We start from the raw sequence: 23,721 nt of genomic DNA on the forward strand, positions 1-23,721 counted from the left end.
TTGATGACTTGTTGACTTGTTTATTGACGTATACGGTTCTAGCCTCCCACATCGACTCTAGCAAATTTATCCAGTCTGGGTGTATTGTTGCGATTGACGATCGTGCTGGAAACAAAATTCCTTAAGTTCCCAACGAGATTTGAATCTAGTGAATTCTTTAGCCATTCTAAACTAGTGATTTCCTCAGTTCATAGCATTTTCTGCATTCTTCTATATCGACCTGATCTATAGTCTTCCAAATCCGTGAACTTCAAGTGTGCGAATGGACCGTATGACATTTGCGATGTAAATTTGGGTCCTCATATTTTGTAGAATTAGGATAGGATAGGAATAGGATTTTTACCTATACAAAGCGATTCGGAAGAGCTGTAAAGAAAGTGGTTGTAATAAGCAACGTAGAAGTATTTTGTAATGGAATAGCGATTTATTAGCGGACTATTAGTTAGCGAATTGTAGTTGTGTTAATTTTTTGTAATAATACAGTTTTTACGTTGAAAGCGAGTTTGCTGAAATCATTTGAACCCGAAAATCGCAACAATATCGATATTTGTGCACCAACGTAGCAAATGGAAACTTAAATATCCAATAATAGTTAAGTTTCTTATCGCCTAATATTTATGAGCCTTTTTGTAAATCAAATAATCGAACTTTTGAATATAATTAGTGAAAACCATTAACCTAATTTTCTAATTTAAACGTGAAAATCGGTAGTCCAGCACTTTTAATTTTAACGTCACTTTTAACGTTGTGTGTGTTTTACAGTATTTTAGAAAGTTGCTATTAGCAAAAGTAGAGAATAAACAGAACTACGTCAAATATTCAAAATTACAATTTTTAATTTTAATGCGCAGTGCAGCATGACAAACAGATTTTTTAGCAAGAAAACTCCCACGTCACCATGGCTCATTGGGTGTGTGTGTTGATAAAACATTTTTTTGTTCAAAGTCTCTTCAGAAATGTGCATTTTAAATTTATACAGTAAGTGATACGACACCCTGTAGATAGACTTAACTAATAATCTGAATACCTACATACTTTTATACTTCTCGTGGGTTTCACGATAAGTGAGAACGCTTATCAAATTTTGAGAAACTCGACAAACTTTATTTAAATACAAATACGGCAATTAACAACACGCGAATTACTTAAACAACGCTTTGAATGACTTAAAACACTTTTACTTCCACTTATTAAGTCTTTTCGTGCATTCAGGACGACGTCGAATCAGTTCGAATACGTCGGTCATCCGTGAATTCTCGAGAATGTTCTCGTAAGCTTATACCGGGGCGGCACCATAAGCAGACATGTCTCGAGATATGCACGAAAGACCGATTCGGGATGAATTGTTTTATCTCAGTTTGATGCACCAAGCCATCCAAGCTACCGAGGGAACTGCTCACGTAAAACAACTTCGAGCTTCGATTCGACATCGCGTTTTCCCCTTTATGCAGCTATATATGCCGATATTAAAATACGTAATACGTATTTTGTTGTTGCGTTCCATCTTAAACGTAACAGCCATGGTCGACGGTAATTGCATATTTGAAATCGCAAGCTAGATATTTACTGGCTGGAATCACTGCAGAAATTAGAAGTAGTCTCAAGTTTTTGTGACCCACATACCGCGGCCTTGCGATGATGATTTTGCATCCGGAGTCGGCGATCGGAGAGTACACGAGGCGCTTGGTGCACGATTATCGATTCACGTGTTTGAGCACAGCGTTGCCGGCAACAGTTTTATGACGTAGGGAATTGCGAAATTACCATAGAATAAGTACAATTGCATAGAATATCATAACATTCTCCATTAACATTAACGCATTCTAAATTTGGGCTTATTTTTAACCAATTGTCCAATTCGCAATTTTAACTCACCTTAACAGCAGTGGCTTCGTTTTGGTATTGCTATGTTAAATCTAATTAATACGGTAACTGTGAATTTGCCGGAAGAAATACGTTTTTAACATAATAAGGCAATCGTATGACGTGCTACAATAAAATTTATGGCTCTACCTTGATATATTATTTTTACGTTAGCAGTAGGCCCCCCCCCACTTTAAATCGTAGTTATACCGAGGTAGAAAAGGTGGAATTAGCGGGGATACCTGATTGTTAAGTTGTTATCGTCGCGTTAATGATCATTAGTTTTTCCGGTTTTTGAGGTGTTCTATACCTCTATTCCGGATATTAATATAAGTCACGAAGCGTGTGACCATGTGCATTGAAATCCACATTAATTTTGTACAAAAACAAAAATGCTTATTTTATTTTTATGTCGTATTATTAAAGTAGTTTTTTATTTTTATGGGTATCTACGTCACGCTTAATATAATCAGAATAATAATTAGAACTTCTGAAATTATTGGTGTTTCATAACCCGGACTAATTTCACAAAATTCACTACATATTTCAAAAGCAACAACTGGCACATTTCCGAGTTTTTTCATTATAAAAAAATAAATATGTGTTTTGACTGTTCTTGATTGTCGTCGTCAAGTCTGACATTGCATCAAACCAAAAATGGGGTATAACTTGGGGACCCTACAATTAAAATCCTTGAAACATGATATCTCTTGGTTTTACAATTAGTAATAATGAGAAAAACCAAAAAATATACAAGGTGCTCTATTTAAAATAAGAAAGTTGCCATCTACTTCCGGTCTAACCAAAAGTGGTGCTTCCTTAGAAAAATTTTTACTGAACGGGGGGCGATTCAGCATCGTCTTTAATGTCCAACCAATTTTTCAAATATCTGATAATCATAATTTTCTCGTGGTCGATCGATGTGAGTATTAGACACTTTAAGTCAATCAGATTAGATGTATAACAAAACATATACGTAGATGTAAACTAGGGCAAAAATAAAAGCCCATCAATCTAACGTTAGCCCATGTGGTAAAACGGTGTCCTTCAGCTGTTCTCAAGTTCTTTTTGCCTCACTCTTCGTACGTTATCGGTGTAAATCGCCAGAATTTAGAGATTTACATTTGTGTTTACCTATGACGTGACAAATGTAGCAATGCGTGCGTATACGATAAATGCTAGGGAAACTTTAATGTGCAAGCGCAGCATTACAAATACCGTTTAAGACCTTGTGGGATACCCTGTCGTGTCATCTGTCATACGTGTGGTAATTTATGTTAATACATTTTCATATACTCCGGCCGGTGATTTGTGACACTTGATTTTTCCTAATGGTATATTAGAATCAATACAATTTTGTTCTCATCTAGAAAGTCTCAATTAATTTATGTCTAAGCTACAATATGTATATTAGCCTTGGTAAGGGATTGGGAAAAGAAGTCGAAAACTACTGTTCTGAGTGCTAATACTTTTAAACTGCATTAACTGTTTCTCTCTGACAAGTTGTGCCGTTATTCAGGAACTAAAGATCCATGTTAACATTATTAACGCGAAAATGTTTTTAAATTGAACACTGAATTTAAATTTGAGAAATTCTGCGGGCAGTGACGTACCATAAAAAAGTTTAATGTAGACTAAAAGGGTCTACCTCTATATAATGAACCACCCTGTAGATTTTTATATTGATTTTTAAAATTTAGGTATGGGAATTCGGAACAGTAGCGCATGTACAAAATTTCAACTAAATATATCGTTAACTAAAACAGTTCTGAAGTAAAATCTGTAACAAAATTTGAAAGTTTTATACCCTATATATCAATAACGAAGCGTTTACCGCTTAGTTTTAATTTTTTTTTAAAGTATTTTAAATTTGAAATTTTTAGAGCTTAGCAGAAGTAGGTACAATGAATATGATTTACTTAATAAAATTACAAAATGGAAATTTGTAAGTGAATCTGCACTGGTGTCAATTGATTATTACGGATAGATTGATAAATAAGTCAGTTTTAAAAAGTCTCAAAACAACGCAAATAACTGAATCAATAAAGTAAAAAAAAATATTTAGCTTTACTAGAATGAACACATAAAATAAAGCAATGAAAACTTATCCCGTTTTGGACAGAGTGACTATAAAGCCACTTTCTGCAGGTGCATATTGCTCCAACTAAAATTGATTTAGTTGGAGAAAGTTAGTTATTTTTTGCTTAATTATTTACTTTATTTTGTGGTTATGCTCAATTTCATTTTCTCTATCTGTAAATCAAATGCGGCCAATGGAATCACCGCATAGCAGATTTGCTTGAAAAAATCCATTTTGTAGTTTTGTTTCTTACTTCATATTCATTGTACTTATTTCTGCGTAAACGCTAAAAATTCCGCACTTGAACTATTTTTCAAAGAAAATAAAATCTATTCAAGGAAAAAAGAATAATCTTATTTTAACCTTAAAGTATTTGCACGTCGTTTTCGGACACCCTCTATATAATTTAAGTTGACATTAAAGAAAGTTAAAGCGCATTAATAATCAAGCAGAAAATACAATGTCTCTTGCAATCGCCAGGTCCTGATACTGAATCCCCACAGGCACCCGGATTTAACCAAGGCTGGCCTGCTCCGCGTGCTTTTGTCAGTGTGTCTATGAACCTCTGAAACTATCATAAAATGAGAATTATTTCTTGTATGAATAGACCATTCATTCCACTTAGTCGGTTGTTGACTTAACACCACTTGTGGGGTGGAACGCTGGAACCTCATATGTTATCTTTATCACCTTGTGACACTATTATTATCATCGCTATTCTTTTATTATGCTGTATGCTGTATGTCATCATGTTTTGCAAAAGTTTAGTCAGTGTCCGAATATTTTTGACCCTGACTGTATAAATATTTTTGGATAAATAATTATTACCATAAGGTAATCTTGTTTGCATATAAATTTACTTTTCCAGATTTTATTAATTAAGAAAAAAAATTTTGCATTTTAGAATGGCTGTTTCCCAGCAATTTCCAGAATTAATTTGAAAATTTGTTTTAATTTTACATTCTACAGTAGAGGCAGGTACCTCTACCTGGTGCCAGAAAACCCCTGCCATTTTTTGAACGTTTAATGTTCACCGAGGTTCGCATCATAGATCGTGCCCAACTGAATAGACGTATTGATTTATTCTGGTCGACCTGTTTTTTCTTTTGCATCTTTTCGTCTAATTTTTTCGTTGTTTCGGTTTTATCTAAGGTATTGAAGATATAGAAAACTAAATACAAAGTCAGCAGTTGTTGGAATGGATTATTTTAGCATACGCACGATGTTTTTTTCCGTATCTGTCTTCTTTTTTCAGTTATTTGCAAAGTATCTAAGAATGCACTCGATTATCCCTTAAGTGCATTATTATGGTGGTTCAGGAAAATTTCTAAATATTGAAAATAACTGGAAAATGCTGACAGAAAAAACAGACGAGAAAAACCTTCAAAATTTGTCGGATGTTCAAATATTGACAAATAAATGTCTTGTCGTACTAGGAAACAAGTTTAGTATCGAAAAGGGGGACCTTATGCCAGAAAGAAATATCACCTTGTAGATTTAGGTACATAATTGAGAAATATATGCAGTATCCTATGAGTTGCAAATTTCCTAAATTTCATCTTAATATCTAGAAAACTGTAGGAGATATGAAGAATATACGATAATTGATATTGAACATTTAACACCCTGTGTATTTTAAAGCTTTAAGAAATAGAAATAAAAATTGCTACCCTTAGATTTCGTTATGCTTAAAGAATCCACTTTTAGCGGATTGGTATTCTTCTTAGAGATACCCTGTCTTATGATCAGACTACTAATATTATGACTACAACAACGATAAAAATCTGAATTAAAAATTAATAAACATTAATGCATTTTGGGTCATTTGAGTGCCGTCACTCATTACCTACCTTAATAAACTCTAATGCAGTAATAGTGACGAGCGTGGCACATACAGTGTGTCAAACATTTATGTAACATTCAACTAACGTTAAGGCCTGGCTTACCCAATTTCTTAAATTGTTATTACTTATTCCTTATTCTTAATTACTAATTTGTAAAGTTTATTTTTATTTCTTAGTTCCGAAGTTAATGAAATATGCAAGTTCGTAACCCGTAATAATGTTGTATTGTATTGTTTAATTGAATTTTCAAAAGACAAGGAAGTTAACATATTCGCTCATAGAAAAAGTATTGTACCTAGAACGGGCGAAAATACCTTTACACCACACCCGATTACTGAGAGAACTCTCATTCGCGTCGTTTGTTCATTTGCCATCACCATGTGCTAAAGCATCACTTTTCGCATTTGTTAGGTGAATCTGTTGTAATATAAGTTTTTACTCTAAAATCAACGCCACTTTACAAGTAATTTTCAATTAGGAGTGGAATTATGCAAAATAGCAAAATTCTGCAAAAATTTTTCTTACGCACAGGTCAATTATTTATATACATAACTAATGTACCTGCACCATAACCGAGATTAAAGTTCACCCTAAGTAACTTCTTTTAATGCGCCAGCGCCGCCCAAGCATCTTTGTAAGGGCTGTAATTTGCAACGTTGTGTCTGGTCAGTTTTCCCTTTCCCCACTAAGCCACTCATACCGAGGGTGTTTTGCTGGTAGTACTGTAACAGTTCCATTGTCACTCGGTGATCGCCCTCAATCCGATTCGCCACTTTAGTTCTTTACATATCTTACGCTTTGATCCTTAACTCCCTAGTGCAGATATCAGCCGATTATTTCGCCGCACAGTAATAGTAAGTATCAAAAGCGTTTCTCAAAAGGTATACAAGTTTTCTCTACAAGCTCTCTTCTTTTATCTTCAGTGAATTCTTTTTTTATCTTTGGTTTTTCTTTTGTTGGTTATACAGGGTCGGAAGCCTACCATAATTCGACCGGGTCGTATGTACCGCAAACACAGGGTCCAAGCCAGGGTCCGGGCCTTAGAAATATTGCAACTACGGGGCCACCGAATCAGTCGTCGACGCCTCCAAATACGGACTTGAAAGTAACTAATATCCAAGGACAGCTTCCTCAAATGGTAAGTTTATGTTGAACCCTCCCTTTTGTTTTGTTTTCCTGGAAAATCTTAGGAAGTGTCTGGAAAATGAAAAGATCTCTATCTATGAATGCCCATAACATTTAGCAGTAAATCTCTAAATAGCAAGTAAATTTTAAAACTAATTGAAAATATCTCAAAAAATTTTGGAAAACTTTAGAGTTTCTAAAAGTTCTCTTAAATTCGAAATGAATTTTTTCCGATATCTCTTTAAATTCGCGTAACAGTATCAAGAGTTTTCAAATAGTCCCTTAAAAATCTCATAAGATGGCCATGGGTCACTTCAAATTTGCTTAAAGGTTTCAGTAAAATTTCGAGTTCCTCTTAAAATTCGAAAATCGAGGAATATGACTCGCAAATTACTTGTTAAACAAATAAATCTTCTAAAGTTGGTAGAACCTGCAATGAGAATAACTTCGAAACTTTATAATCCCAAGAAAAAAAGTGGGTCGTAAGCCTGAAAAAATGGTCATATAAAATGCCCGAACGATTGAGGACTAGCGATTCGTTAAAAATAAAAAGATGTGGCTACATTCGGTGTGAATTTCGTTAAAAATATTCTTAAAATTTCTCCCAATCATCCCGGCAAAAAACTTCTCTAACCTCGTGAAGCTCTCAAGAAATCAAAATCTCTATTTATAAATTGAGTCCTTTTGACTCTGTAATTTCAATTATATGTAAAATTTTTAAAACATGGCTGTAAATTGTCACAATCACTATTTCAGATATTTTTCATAGTTGGTTAAAGTTTCGTTGTTTAAATTATTCACTGTTTTTTCTTTGTTTTTGCTTACCATTTCAATTTGAGAAGGTCAACTTATGATTTTAACTGCGAGTGTGCGGTAAGCGTCTGCATGGATTTATGAGTTATTAATATAACTTTATTGTAATTGATTAAAAGGACATATTTAATTCAAAAAAATCAAATCAACAGCAATTCCAAAAGTCGCCATTTTTCTTAGTATTCATCCAACTAGGGCTATACCAGTATTATTATTCTAGCAGAGCTGTATTGTATATTTATTTCTCATAGTATATTTTAAATTTAGGTTTATTATACAGGGTGTCCAGGAACTACTTCGACAAAATGAAAGAGGTGATTCTACGTACAAAATTATGAAAAATAGTTCCTATCAACTTGTGCCCGGAAATGGGTTTTAAAAAAGCTATCGCTATTTAAATATGACGGCCTAAAAACGGATTAGACACTCTCTGAACAAAACACTAACATTATGATATAATGTTAGTCTTTTAACTATTGATTTAATTAATAACTATTGACAAATGTGTCATTATGTGTCTTTGGTTCTCTATATGCTTTTGGTTCGGATTTAATTAAATTGAAAGAAAGATTTAAATTTATTATTAAAATTGTCGGTCACCGGATTCATTCACAATCTATTAGTTTATGTTTGTTTATAAAATGATTTCATTTACTAATGAGGAATATGCAGATATGCATTTAGTCTATGGGGAAGTTCGGTGTAACGCTCGAGCGGCAGAACGAAGATACCTTGAAAAACTTTCTGATAGATATAAATCCGTTTTTAGACCGCCATCTTTAAAGAGCGGTAGCTTCGTTAAAAAGCATTTTCGAGCACAAGTTGATAGAAACTTTTTTCCATAATTTTGTACGTAGAATCACCTCTTTCATTTTGTCGAAATTGTTTCTGGACACTCTGTATATTTGAAGAAACCGGTATTGTAGAGAAACGTTTTTTTCTATTGAAATATTTTTTGAAGGTTAATAAAATACTTATTTTATGTCAGCCATATTAATGCAATTATGCTTGTAATTGAACTAATTTACTTTAAAACGAGTGTATTAGTTCTGTCGACACATAACTGACGCATACGATTCTTCATCCACACAATGTATTCCTTGAATTCGTCTAGAGACAAAAAACAAGATTATCTTTAGGTAGGAATACTTTAAAGTGAGTCAGATGTCATTAAATATTCTTATCGGTTAATGAAGCTTAACAGTATTTGATGTTTATTTAATTATGCATAAATTGTATCTATTGGGTCAAATAAGGAATCTGTATACATATTTTTATATTAAGCGTTTTCTTTTATAATTTCTTGCTCCTATTTGCCACTTAATTTTTCTAAGCATTTCAGTAATCACAATTTAAAAATTGATTAGATTATATCCATAAACAGATTAGGTGACGATAACGTAGTGTTTCTGTGAGTTCCAATACGTTGAGACGGTCTTCAAAATTTTACCTGCTTTTATGGTTTCAAGTGCATACAATTCATTTAACGGCCTAGGTATGGTATTGGCAATAAAGATATTAAAATGCTTCTTTCTACGTGCAAAGTCTGCACTCTAGCTAAGCCTGGACACTTGTGAATTTGCAAAAACCTTGATATTCGGTTTCATTTTTGACGTAGTTAATTGAAAATGATTGTTCGATAATATATGTATTATCTAAAGTGTAAGTAGGACTATATGACACATAGCTCGTAAATTGTATTTTATTTGACATTGTGGACGTTTTCAGAATAAATAATATTTAGTATAGAACATAATTTCATATACAGGGTAATCCACTTCAGAGATCAAATATTTACACCACCCTACTTGTTAAATTAACAGGCAAATTTTGTTTACTAATTAGTCGTTTATTTAGAGCTTAAACTTAAACCATCTAGAGGACTAGTCAAGCAGAAAATCAATAGAACATGGTATTTACGAACAACTGTTAAAGAATAGCCTAAGATATGACGGTGGTACTACTTCATAGTTACCTCCTCGCTTCAGTAGTCCTTATGCAACTCAAATAAAGAATCTATGTACTCAATAATTTAAATTGCTACTGTTGAAAAATGACGCATCTTCGTAAAAATTACTAGCGGACACAAAAGTTTTTAAATAAAATGAAGAATCATGTGATTATCTAATTTCCTTTTTTTATGCCATAGGGTTCTAAAAAAATTAAAATGGTCTTCATGTTCAAGAAGCCCTAGAGTTTACACAAAGGGCTTTTGGACAAAAAGTAAAATACATGTATGTTAATTTTACTGTAGTTAAAATATTTTCAGGTCAATCTCGAACACCCTACATTTAGGTTTAGCCTTTAAACTACACACCTAATAGTGCTGGTGTTAATTATTGTAATTTCTCTAGAAAAGGTGAACTTTGAAATTAATATTCTTATGCATTAATTAATAAATACATAGTTGTTATTTTTCTGAAGCCCTTTTAGAGATACTAACTTAATTCCTATTTCAGTTTAAATTAGCTTCGTTAAAGTAGGGTCTCTTGTTGTTTAGGTAAAGGATGTCAGGGTAAAAAATGATTTCATATATCAACTGTTCTATGGCGTTTTGTACACTGTTGAACATGTGGAGCTCAAATATTTGAATACCCATGCTTTTTGTTCTCAGAATTGAATGTGATACGAATTATCAAAATCATATTAAATGTTGGTATGGCACTTGATAAAAACTACAGGGTTAGATTAAATTTATTTTTATCTCTTGTATTGCCATTTGGATTATATAGATTAAATTGTCAATGTTGCCAAATTGTGGCATTAAGGCGATAAGATGGGAATACATGTTTCGTAACTGTTTAGGAGTAGATATTCAGTTGTATTTAATTAATTTTCTTGAATATAATTTAGTTTTTCTTCTATTAAGAAAAAACTTACTTCGTTTTGTGTAAAATGAAACTTCTTTGGCTTATCATAAGCACACAAGTGTGGTGACATTCGGAAATATGGAAATATCTTTTGTGGTTTTTTAAGATTTGATATGTTTACTATTGATTAAATCACAAACACATGACAAGAATATCTAAAAGGCTGCAACAAATTCAGACAAATTTGAAAGAAAATTTTGACAATTGGGCCATTCTGAACCCTCTTTGACTTATAAGACAAGCCCTCTTTCGTTTTTTTTCAGCCATTCTATTTGAATATTTCCAAATGCATTTTATGAGTGATTATTTATGTCTAAATGTAAGTGTTTTTGTTACAAGGGCAAAAATAATAAATAGTTAATAGTTTTACCTTCTGGAAATAAAGATTATTCATTACGTATGTATTACATTACATGTTTTTGTATTTTTCAGCAGTTTGGACTGAATCCAGTAAGGGCGCCGCCAGGGCAACCTTTTTTTACGTCTAGAACTGGGGGCGGTCCACCCACACAGGGTTCCAGAATGCCCAATCAACAGCACAGGGTAAGTTCTGGTTATATAAACGTTTGATTGCTAAGTAAAGTAAAAAAAGCCCTAAAATTTAAAATATTCTTAATTTTTGATATTACTGTTGTATTTTTTAAATTTAGTAAAAAATCAATCAGTAGACAATAAGAACCATTATATTTCAGCAATAATTTAATATTTTTTTTTAGGGTCAGGCACCAATATATCAGTCGCAGTATGTGGTGCAGCCAGTATACCTGCCTCCGCAATCTGTATACTTCAACCAGCGGCCTCCCAATAACCTGATGGCACCTCATCAGTCTTTCGCGCAGCCTGTGTTTCAGCAGTCTTTCTCCGGGTTCCCGCAGTTTTCATCTACTGTGTCAACCTCGGTTCCTTGTAAGTATTAGCAGTACTGATTCCCCAATATCATAAGGATGTAGGAAAACAGGTGGCAATAAGATCGCTAAATCTGGCAGAAGATACTTATAAATAGACGTTTTTTGTGTCTGTCTTGACGTTATATTTGGTATAGCAATTAAGATATCTCGTCAACACTTTATTTTTGAACTCTTTAACTGGCTATCTTTGGCCAAAAATTGCAATTTAATGCGACGGTGGCTAAAGAGGCAGTATGCTAGTGTGGTGGCGCCTCCTATGCGGAGTGTCCGAACTATGTACATTATTGGGACTTTGCAGGCTGTCGCGCAGCATGTTAATTCGCTGGCTCCATCTATGTCCGAATTTTATACTGTATGTGGGACTTTGGTGAATCATATAGTTAATTAATTAGAGAAAATTCTGTACAAGTTATCTATTAAGATCAGATTCCCAGTCCGGGTTACATCACTTTGGGCAGTTACTCTTTGATAACCTACTTCGCTTTGAGGCGCTATTTTGCATCGTTTTTTATGTGCCTATGAAATTATATTGTAAGTCGCAGCAGAACCAATTTTTTTAAATTATAGGTTGTTTTTCTTCAACTTTGTGGGTTACGCAAAATCCGACATTTTGTACGCTTCTAAACGAATCACTCGTTAACTATTTTAATGTGTACATTTTTATTTTCAGACCAAGCGATGTACGGCGTTTTCCCTCCCCAAAGCGCTCCACTTTCTTTAACAAGAACTACTCCAACGCCCGTAACGGCAGCACCGCCGAACGCCCCCACTGGTTCCTTGCAGAACCAACCCATTTTGACTCAGGCGGCTGCCGCTCCCGCCACCTACGCAAAGAATAAGCAGCGTCGCTTGAACGCCATTCCGATCATAGATCCAAACACGGGTCAAGATAGATTAGATGAAATATTCGACCCTGAGAACGCCTCGCATCCGCCGACTGGAGAGTCCTCTGCCAGGCAAACGCCTCAACCTCCTAATGATAAAGAGGTAGGTAACAGATACGCTAAGGCCCAATAGATCAAAGTCTTGGCATGTTTATCTAGAAGATAATTTTCAAAGACGATTATTTAATCGCTTGTGAGGAAATTATTCTCTTAGTAAAGTTACCTAGACTTTGATTTTTTGGCACTTAGTACTATTCATATGTCACTACAAGTGCCAAATAATATCTGATCGTTTATCTTGTTAAACTTTTTAACGACTTTAAACTCATTACTGACTACGGAGATTTTTGTTTAAATTTCATGCCAGATATTATTACATAAAAATTCATTTAATGGCTCACTATGAAATAAAACCAACTTTTATTTATCATTAAGACTCAGTTATACATGGAGTTCATGAAATGGCTGTATAACTTTTGACCACAAGTTCATAAACCAAAAATAAGGCGTATCCAATATTGTTTCGTTCTCAAATTAATATCGTTTTTTCGAAATTAATGCTAAACGCCTTTAACGATTTTCACTAATTTTGGGTCTAAGAGTTAGTATATAAATTGGCGTGTTTTGACGTGAACGGAATCTTTTTTTAATGCGTGAAAATATTAAGTGACTCGTGGTTCGTAATTAAAAATTTGCATTTTTGTTATCCCCTGTACGAATAATTTTAATTTTTTTGTTCAACAAGCTGACTTTCTTTTGAAACTTTTTTGTGTCTTGTAAAATTTTCGCCAGGCATACTGTTTCTCTGCAAAAAAATTATTTATGATACTTTGCAATTCATCATTGTTATTTAGCCAGATCAAAAATATGAAAAAAGTTACAACTCTAAGTAACTACCAACGTAGCATAATTTTTATAACAAGTGTTCAAAATGTTGTAATGTAAATTTGTTTCAAAAAATTAATTTGTACTTTGGGCATTGTGTCAGGCATACTTTTAAAATAATCTAACAATATTAAAAAATTCAATATTAATTTCTGAAAGAAAATCGATATTAACTCCTAAAAGAAAATCAATATTAGTTCTCGAAAGAAATTCAATATTAGTTCCTGAAAAAAATCAATATTAATTTTTTTTTTAAATTCAATAGTAATGCGTGAAAAACAAATGTTCAAAGTGGTGAAAGTTTCAAATTAATTTCGACTGACAGCAGAAGCATGCACAGTTGAGATTTGAGCAACAAAAAAATCAGTATTAATTTCTGAAAAGTTTTAAAAATTTTCGAAACAGCTCAAGTCGTGATATCATTCTTCAGCCACGTTCAAAGATAGCCTTAAGTACCTTTCAAAAGAGCCAAAGTTGCAATTAATTTTGGCTTTTAACTAAAATTCGAATTATGTCGTTTTCATTGTCCTGACGAAACTTAACTGTGAACCACAAGAAACAACAATCAAAACTCATCCAGAGTACCAAAAGCGTGAGCCAGAATCACATCAGCAACATCCACTTTCAGTCACTAAGTCATGGATATATTAACGGCGTGCTTCACGAGTCTTTAGAATAAAAGAATACCCGATATTAGTGCAGCGCGAATTACGAACATCCTGCTTATCACCGCGCTAACATTCGAGTGAATCACCTTCGAAGTGATATCGGTACTACCTGCCTTTTGTCAAGGCCCAACTGATCGGCCTTAGAAACGAAATATGCGATGTTTCCAGATTTAGTAAAATGGGGGAAAAATTGCGAATTCAAGGCAGCAGATTTATTATGCAAAATTACCTCGACTGAATAAAAAGTACATTTCCTATTACAAAGAGAACTGGATCGAAAAAAAACTCTAAGGTTTTTCGAGAACAATACTGATTTGGAATTTTATATACAATAGCCTAAGCATCATGTCGCGATTCTGCAGTGGCAAATCCTCCTTCATCAAATTGTTCAGAATTCGTAATTTTTATTATTATGTGACTTTTGTAGGAAACTAATTAAATTGTATAATCAGAGGACATTTTGTAAAGTAATTTGCATAGGGTTATGAAGTGCATGGAGACGATATACCATGAGATCATTAAATATCATATCTAGCCAGCTGTGGAATTTTACACAAGAGAAATAGATGATTAAAAAAATAGGTCGTAGCTTGATTATATGCCTCAAAATGACGTTAAAATTAATTTTTGATAAAGGAGTTGAGTAAAGTTATGTTGCTTTATTTACTTTTATCGACATACTTTTTTTTCTTCAACAAACTTCATAGCTGGCTAGATACAAAATTTAAATGATCTCTCTGTATTTAAAATATTTTTAAGACAATTCACCACGCATTGCCGAGATACCAGCATTTCTAGTTTGAAATGTCGTAAAAAAGGATTTATTATATTTCCTCTTTATTTTAAAAAGACTCCTTCTTTTCCTAATATCTTTCGTTTATCATTTATTAGGCTCCCATTTTAAAATGGGATCGGAAAACATATTAATATCCCTTCCTAGCTATCAAGGGCGACGCGAACGACTAACCTGATATATTTATATTCGTGCATTTATTGTAATTAGTATACATATGTATGAAAGGAAGGCCCAGTTAAAGTCAGTATCATCTCGATTTGTTAAAACTTAACAACTTTGAGATTTACATAATGATTGTGATCCAATAAGCAATAGCCATAAACATAATGTGGCAATCCTACAGAGAATTAATCTTCACCGAATTGTCCAGATTTTTAAAATTTTATTAATAACATGTTTCTGACGAATGTGGGCAACTGTTTCATTATTTACAATAAATATTGAAGCTTAATTCTACCTCGCGATAAATCTCCTGAAGGCTTTCTTACCATTTATTTTTATATTGGGAATTATTGGGAACTCGATTAGGAATGGTTTTTTTTTTTGGTACCTTCTTCCATAGATATTCCATCTATCAACTGAGATGACACCGTTTTTTTCTCCATTTTTGGCATTGACGTCTTCGATTAACTTTATTTGGATTAAAACTTCCTGTTTCTTTAAATTTCCTTTTAATACTTACAAAAGTTCAATGGTTCGGAATTCTTCGATTTGGATATTTGTTACGATGTGACACTTATATATCCATTTCTTTCACAGAATCTATATGCTAGAAGCGTGTCAATCATCTCAGCGATAGAACAATGTTTCATTTTAAAAGACGAAAAATTATTTAAATTATAACAAAGTCAACAAAGATCAACAACAACCATAGTAAACACTATCGGTATATTAAATGTACGGGATATTTATTTTATTGTTGCGTAGGAAACGTAAAAACAATTTTTTCAACATTGTTTTCACAACAATGATAAATTGCAATCATAAATAATTTTTTTGTAGAGAAACTGTGTGCCTGGCGAAAATTTTGCAAGACAAAAAATATCAAAATAAACTCAACTTGTGACAGAGAAAATATTAGTCATTCGTATAGGGGGTAACAAAAATACTAACTTTTATTTAAGAATCAGGCGCCGTTTTTAATATTTCTAAGCATTAAAAAAGATTTCGCTCACGCCAAAACCCACTAATTTATATATATATTCTCTTCGTTTCAAAATTAGTGAATATAGATAATAGCGTTTAGCAATTGTTTGAAAAAACGATATTAATATCAAAATTTTAGCGCCCTGTAACGGCAAAACAAGTCAATATTGAATTTAAGTAAGTTTGCCTGGAACACCTTATTTTGGGTCAAGCATTGTACAGCTATTTCAGGGACATCCTTTGTCTAATAAATGTCATGTACTACTTGCCCTTCGTTTTTATCGTCGGCCGGAGGCGAAAGTTGTGATAGTGATAACTACATTTGTTGGGGAAAATAGTTGTAATTGTGCCAAAAATTGCATAAGAATTAAATAAAAGATTTAGTAGAAGGTAGAAAAAAAACCATGTGTCTTATGAATGAAATGAAACTGTTTTTCAATAATAGATAGGCACAATCCATCTTGTACACATTTTTATTGTGTGAAGCCGATTTCCCGTGCACTCCTGGACTCATGCTTTCTTTTCATCTTGCAAGTATGCAGTTTATTCTTGCAAAATTTATGCTCTAAAATTTATTTACAATTTTTACCACACATCTTGAATTTTGTAACTGTAGAATGGTATTAAGTAATTTACTTGATTTAGAAGTTATAGCTCGTTTATTATTATTATTTGGCACTTGATAAATGTTAAATTATGTTCTTTTGACTAAATTGGAAGAATTTATCACTATTATCAATGTTTTCCCTACATAAAATGCTAAGCTCAAGATATAACAGGAAGATTACGAATGCCATTATGAAGGTAGTGCCGCCTTCACAGTATCTATGCGAAAAATATCACTTAAAGAAAATTTAGAGATTGAAATTAATCAAATTTAGTCGTATTGAATTTTAAACATAACTTTTTCTTTCCCATTTTTAGGAAGAAAATATTCGTTTAATTTATAAATTGATAAGTTCTTCTGAAAGTCATCATTATCATTCTATTTTTGTATCTCTTTTTGATTTTGGCAGTACTTTAATGAACACTTCTTAAACACTTAATTTCTGACATTTGGATATGAAATATTTTATTACCCGTATGGACTTGCCGACATCAGAAAAATCGTTAAGGAAATGCGTTGTGATTGTCCTTTTGCCAGTTTCTTTTTGAATAATTTATTTGATTGAATGTCTAAAGTCACAACAGGTTTCTTTTTGTGGGATATGCTTTTCTAAGATGTGTGTAAGTAAAAGTTTTATATTGCTTCTATGTATTTAAATGGAAGCTGCGTTCATTTGGTTGTGAGCGTCGCTTATGCCCTAGTGTGACATAGGCTTTAAGTGCAGAGGAAATACTAACATTTCGTGACATTTCTTAGTCGCTCATATATATTATATTCAATAAGTAATGACTAAATATGTCAGCCAAAAAGTGATAAAGTTATATTTTGTCTTTAATTTTTGAGCCCCTATTTGGGGGATTTTGGTGATCTCAACGCAAAAAACGTCCGTTTTTCTCACGTTCCTTGATCTAATAAGATTTTAGAAAAGCTTACCTCAAGTAATAGTATTGGTATTTTTATTTTGGTGTTGGTTGTTGATTTACTTTGGAAGTTTGGTTACACTTGAAGATTCAAGCCGCGTTTGCAAAGCAGGTGGCCCAGGCTATAAGTGAAGATAAGCATAATACTAATGTGGAGCAACCTCCATCACTTCATGCCCCTTCACCCACCGAACAATTCCCATCACCCCTCGTTTCAACTCAACCCTTAAACACTTCCCGATTTGATGTCGCACATAGCGATCTTCATGTAAGTACTGAGTTTTTTTTTAATTATAAGTTTAGTAACAGTGTGTAAATATATTGAAAAACGTTGAATCTAATAATTGGTGATATAATTTGTTCATACCGGATAGTGCAGATTTAAATGGAAAAGGTGTAGTTCAACATTTTGTTTCATACGAAATTAAAAAAAGGTCCGATTACTGTAAAATCAAAAATTACTTATTGAAAACGAGCCAATACTTTGTTTAAAAATTTAATGGTCAGATGTAGGATCAAATTGTGATTCATGGCGTAGAGTGTGTAGAATATTGCTATTTACAATAATGAAAGTTCAAAAGGTATAAAATAAAATTATATTTTAGGGTCTAAGATTGATCGACCCGTTGAATAACTCTCTATTCAAATTTAAGCTTCACTTGGCGTATAGGGTGTTAGCAATTCAAGGGAATTTGCGATATTCCTAATCAGTCTATTTCTTTAAAGTTTTTTATGATATTCTTCCGTCAAAATTTACAATGTTTTCCTTATTATCCTGTATTTTCAAACTGTTGATTTTACCAACAAAATAAAATTATCCTACTCTTAAGCCGGACTATAAGAACTTAATATACTTTTAGTACATTCAAATATCTTAGTATTTATCAATAGTTTAGTGAAACACAATCAAAAGTAGATATCCTTGATTTTGTTGCTCCTTATATCACTTATTTTATCTTAATTTTTACATGGAAATCTATAATCTAATAATACATACTGTAATACTTGACCAAATTATGAATATAATGTAATATTGTTTTTTTCTGTCAACTAAAATTAACTAAAACGACTTTTCAGTATAACGCAAAAGAGTTCGTGCTTACAACAGCATCACTACCAAGTAAAGAATCGACGCCTATCGTATCGGCAAACAGTGATGCTGCCGAAATCACCTTGAACAAAAAAGAAGTGGAAAGTCCCGCGAAAACCCGCAAACAAGGGCATCGAGAGCCCAAACCCGAAATTCCCAAGGAATTTCAGCCCAAAGAAACAGATTGTGATAATAATATTTCTTCCATAGGTAATAAATGATTGGCGTTACTTAATTTCATTAAAATGATTGTTAACGACCAATTTTTAAATATTTAAACCTGTTTTCAATTACGTTTAGTTTATGCCTTTAATTTCAGTTAAGGAAGAATCAGTTCCAGTGCCTCAGATGACTGTAGTTAATACGCAACCCCCCATTGTTGAACCCAGCTCTCCAATAATTAAAGAGACTGCTAAAGAAAACAATGATAAAAAAGGTGCCAAGAAACCTGTCGTGTCTGAACCGAAAAGCTCAGAGATCGAGCACCATTCTCCCGCACCAGTGCCAGAAGTGGCATCACAGAATAATGGTAAGTCGTTGGTTATTTTGTTTTTACCTTGAATACCTTCATGGACTTCATTGTTCATATACATTGGCTAATAAAGTGTTATATGAAAAAAGGTATAGATCTTTGCTAAGTCGATGTTCTGAAATGTATTTGAAGTACAGCTAGATACTTCATAAGGTAAGTACGAATGGTTTTGGCTTGGTACTTTTGGTTTACACATGTTTCATTTTATCCTATTGTAATTGCCTTACGCAAGTGTTCGAATATATTTTTTATTAATGATGATCCATCTAGTCAGTTGACGAGACAATTTTTATTACAATTTCAATCGTTAGAGAGTTCAGAATTAGGTCTGAAATCAGAGCCAACTAATTTGACGTTGGCGACATTTTGTAACACAACAACAGTAGGAAATGACCGAATTTACGTATAATGAATGGCTCGTGAGGAGCACGGGCTTGGTTAACTATTTTTACGTTGAATTTAAATTATATTGCACACTTAAAATTGAATCCATGTCTGAAATGAACGACGAAGTTATTTTCTTATAAACAGTATATAGTCACTCATTCTTGGATTAAAATATTTCTATAGAAAAACAATTCACATTTCATAAATTGTGACTAAATATACATACATACTATTGCCCAGATGGCTTTAACTATAACCAGTGTTTTTTTTACATGGTGATAGATGATGCCTCTTGGAAATATCTTTTTTTTTCTATCTACCTGGTTTTTAATTTCTAGCTTTTTCTAGTTTAGTCATTTCTTCGATCGAGTCTTAACTTATTTATATATTTTACTATTTGCATCGTCGCCAAATATTTCTACAAGTCATGTTTAAATATTCTGATAGGCGGCTTCGTCACAACGGTATGCAGCAAAATAAATCGTTCGCCATTTTTTACGATTCTGAATGTTTCTGTGATTTTTTTCGTGCAGGATCTTATCGTGAATGTTAGTCCGAAGTGAATTGGCTAAGTAGTTTCACCGCTTGCTTCGTTCAGTGTACGTTCGGTACGTTGAATTTTTAGCAGCCACATAGTTGAGAGTGGTAGTGCCCGTCGGATTTTGTATTAAAACACAGTTTATTAAGTGTCTTTAAGAAAACATGGGAGGTAGAAAAAAGGCAAAAAGTGAGTATATAAATTAAAATGATATTTGACGAGGAATGTTTTTAACGTGTTTTTTTAACGACTTAGAGTACTTGTTCTTAACCTACCTAAATCCTCTATAGGCCGAATTAATCTGTTCTGGTAGTGAAAATATGGTTTCTGTTTTTAGAGTTCTCAACCACATAGTTAGGTACTCAGAGTTTGAAAAACTCGAATTTTTCTACATAGAAACATAATGTCTTTCATAACATGAAAAAGGTGATGTCGCGGTCTTTAGTGTATCGTTGATGCGTCCCTTTCGTTTCCTTGTTACGTTTGTGTAGTGTATAATTTGATCTGTAGGTAGACACTACAAGTTTAAGCAATTTCTGTCAATTTTTACTACAATTCCTTTAAGTGAAGAAAACAACACTTTTCTTCCCACGGGAGCAAAAGTATTTTCCCTAAACAGATCATAAATACACAATAGTAGTTATTCTTTAAGGAGAAAAATAGTTTTCTCTCTAGGGAGCAAAAAAAATTTTCCTTCCTATGCGTCATAAATAGGTAAACCCTTCTTTTTTTTATAAAGCATAACATTGGTTATAGAAAAAATGACGATACACACCTCCGGAGGAAAATGCGTGTTACTCCCTAGAATATTGATGGCTCTCCGTGGCGCTTTGGGCGTTAAATTATTCTCAGTAATAAAGGCGGCACTTTTCTTCCTTATTGTGCAAATAATTGTTTTAAGCATTCTGGCACCCATGTAGGAAAAAATTATAACCTTTAAAGTGTGGTGCGACTTGGATGTAACTTTAATAAAATTAGTTATGTCTTGTATATTGTCACAGGGCAATATATCGGAATCTCATGGCTTCCTAAGGAGAAAATGAACCTAGTGTGCCTAAGACCGAAACGAATAATTTTCTTTAAATCGGCGGAAATTTTTGTTGACTCCATTATTATTACTTCGTTGCTGTTTTCACGGCGCATTGGCGCCTCTGGTTCCTAAGCGTTCCAACCTTTGCTCCCTGCCTAAACTAACGTCGTCGCACTAGTTGCCGTTTGCTGATGATCATTAATATTCAGCTGTTCGATCTTCGGGCGACTTCGTACCTGATCGAAGACAAACGACTAGACGGAAGATGGCGCAGGCGATGATCTTTTATTTTAATAAGCGTCGACCGCATGGGTCGTGCGCAACGTGTTCATCAAATTTTTAATTCTAGTTCATTTCGAGATTAATGTTTAATTTATTTAAATATTTGTTCCTTTCATAGTGCCTTGTAACCTTTACATTAGTGTTATTTTACATAATTATTGCTAGTTTAATTTCTTCAGTAACACGCGTTTAAAATAGTAAAATATAGACCTTGTCCGGCTTCTCGACTTTTTGGTACCTAGCTTGGAATGCACCTATATTTGGAAATTATTGAAGATCGGTGCTACATTAACGTACTGCTCAAGTGACTGTGATCCGAGTGATATTCGTAGTGAATTAGATAGTCCATAAGTGTCGGTAATATTGCACGTGTTAACTGGCCCAGATAACCGTTTAAGGGGGTCGGCGATCCACCGTCACTGCTAAGAATAGAGTCGGATACCATGGATGACGAGTCCTGGACAACAGTGCCTAATAAAAAGGGTAATGAAATTCGACTACAGAAAACTTCCATATGTCTCTGCTGATTTTTCTTGCTCGGATGGTTATCTCATTTTATTGCAGTTCAGTTTTTTAGAAAGTTGTCTCGCGAAATTCGCCACGCGACCTTGTCGCCGGCCGTGCCTGCATAATTTTCGTTTCATTCATTAACCGAGGTACATATTGTATAGGTGGAAGGACTATAGACTGCATATTTTTCACTTCACATATGGTACCTATTTTACACCATATGTAACCCATTTAACCAATAATTTTTGTTACAAGTTAGTTAGCAATAGAAGTATACAGGGTGTTTTTGATATGTTTTTGTTGGTTGCTAAAATTTGTTCAAAAAACTTTCGACTACGTCATTTGTGAATAAATTTTGTTGATATACCAAATGCATTGAAAAAACTACTCAGGGTTCTAAATAGACCTAAAAGTTGAAAAAACTGATGAAAATGGGCACTTTATCGCAACTAGATCAGGACACTTTCAACTGAAAGTGTTATCAATAAAATTGAGAATTATCATCTTGATACAATTGATCCCTGAACATCATTCATATTAAATGTCAAAACAGATTCAAAGCCACTTACAATAAATTAAAAAATCGATATTTAAACCAGGAAAGAATATGCTAATTTTGTCCAGTAGAAAAATGCTGTACATGATAGTATTCTTAAAGAATAGACCTTTTTGTTAAAAGTAAAAATCACTAAAATTGAATAATAGATTTAAAAGGCGTTTAGTATCAAATTTGTGTCATATTTTTAGTGCTGCCTTAATTTTGCCCAGAAGTCTATAACAGTACTACTAGTACTTAATTTAACTAATTTTTCAATTAGTGCCTCCTAATGTCTAGGAATATCCTAGAAAAATAGCTTATCACTGCTGTTCAAAATTCAACAAACTGCTAACTTTAACCTTTTTGGTTATTTGCCAGCGGGCAACAGGATAATTATAATAAAACATGTGGCTATCTGTTCAAGTTCATTTAATTCTGTTTATGCAACAAGGCCATCTGTATAACAAATATGAAACAAATATTTTTCAATTTTATTCTTCAAAGTAGATTTCAAATTGTACATAATATGTCTATGCTTTTTCTTACTTTACCAGAAATTTGACATAGAAATTTCAAATAAAAACACAGTTATTGTCTTGGTTATAGCATAGAGAGTAAGAATCCGTCAAAATTTAAGTTTGACTTCTATTGACTGCCTTATCCTGTCTGGAAAAATACATTTGTATTTTAGTGTTTCTCTATATGGGTCATCAAATAGAAAATTATTGCATTTAGCAAAAAAAAACATTCTACAATTACTTTATTTCTTATAGGAAAATCAAAGAATAATAGAAACAAGAATGTCCACAATCAAAATCAGAACGGCAAACCACAACCACCGCAGCCCCAACAGGCGCCACCGCAGGCGTCTCCAGCCGTGGCTGTTCCGCCACCGCAGCCTCCGAAACCGAATAACCGGTCAAACAAATCCAAAGAACTTAATTTGAAGGGTGCCAACAAGGAAGGCACCGATATGGACGCTTTCAATGATAACGGCACCAAAACAGAGATAAACGCTAACGTATTGCCGCAACCTGATGTCAAGACCGTCTCTAATGATGTGACTAATGCGAATTCGATTTCGCAGCCAATACCGCCAACCGTTGTTCCTCCTACGTTAGAGACTGATAAAGTAATAAGGTAAGAAAGAAGTGCATTTTTGTTTCTTATAACTTTACATAGTGTCTTTATATATGGATTTTTTTAAGTGTTGACATTTCACATATAAATCTAAACATTAAAGTGTAGCCAGTGACATTAAGTTACACGGTTTTACATTTAGAAAGATGTTTAAAACTTAAAAATATCCACCTATTCCGTGAGGGAATGAATCATTGGTGAGAATATAAGCCAATTTAAAGTTTATTTTTTCCTTGGCATTCTTTGCTATATGAGGGATTGATTG

The 23,721-nt window shown here is 33.3% G+C and overlaps 1 protein-coding gene across 4 annotated transcripts in view; it reads left to right on the plus strand.

Moving 5' to 3' along the window:
• Positions 1-23,721, plus strand: part of LOC136412119 (eukaryotic translation initiation factor 4 gamma 1-like) — a 40,666-nt gene that overhangs the window by 5,075 nt on the left and 11,870 nt on the right. Inside the window, exons 2-10 of one of the 4 annotated variants that reach the window (XM_066395027.1) lie at positions 6,610-6,641; positions 6,756-6,925; positions 11,028-11,138; positions 11,312-11,501; positions 12,174-12,490; positions 17,498-17,677; positions 18,487-18,709; positions 18,819-19,028; positions 23,090-23,456. In XM_066395027.1, the coding sequence (XP_066251124.1) occupies positions 6,610-6,641; positions 6,756-6,925; positions 11,028-11,138; positions 11,312-11,501; positions 12,174-12,490; positions 17,498-17,677; positions 18,487-18,709; positions 18,819-19,028; positions 23,090-23,456 (1,800 nt within the window). The remainder of the gene's footprint in view (positions 1-6,609; positions 6,642-6,755; positions 6,926-11,027; positions 11,139-11,311; positions 11,502-12,173; positions 12,491-17,497; positions 17,678-18,486; positions 18,710-18,818; positions 19,029-23,089; positions 23,457-23,721) is intronic. The other 3 variants (XM_066395024.1, XM_066395028.1, XM_066395025.1) reach the window with 3 other exon arrangements.

This window comes from Euwallacea similis, chromosome 11 (genome assembly GCF_039881205.1).
Source record: "Euwallacea similis isolate ESF13 chromosome 11, ESF131.1, whole genome shotgun sequence".
In the NCBI taxonomy this organism is placed as follows: Eukaryota; Metazoa; Arthropoda; class Insecta; order Coleoptera; family Curculionidae; genus Euwallacea; species Euwallacea similis.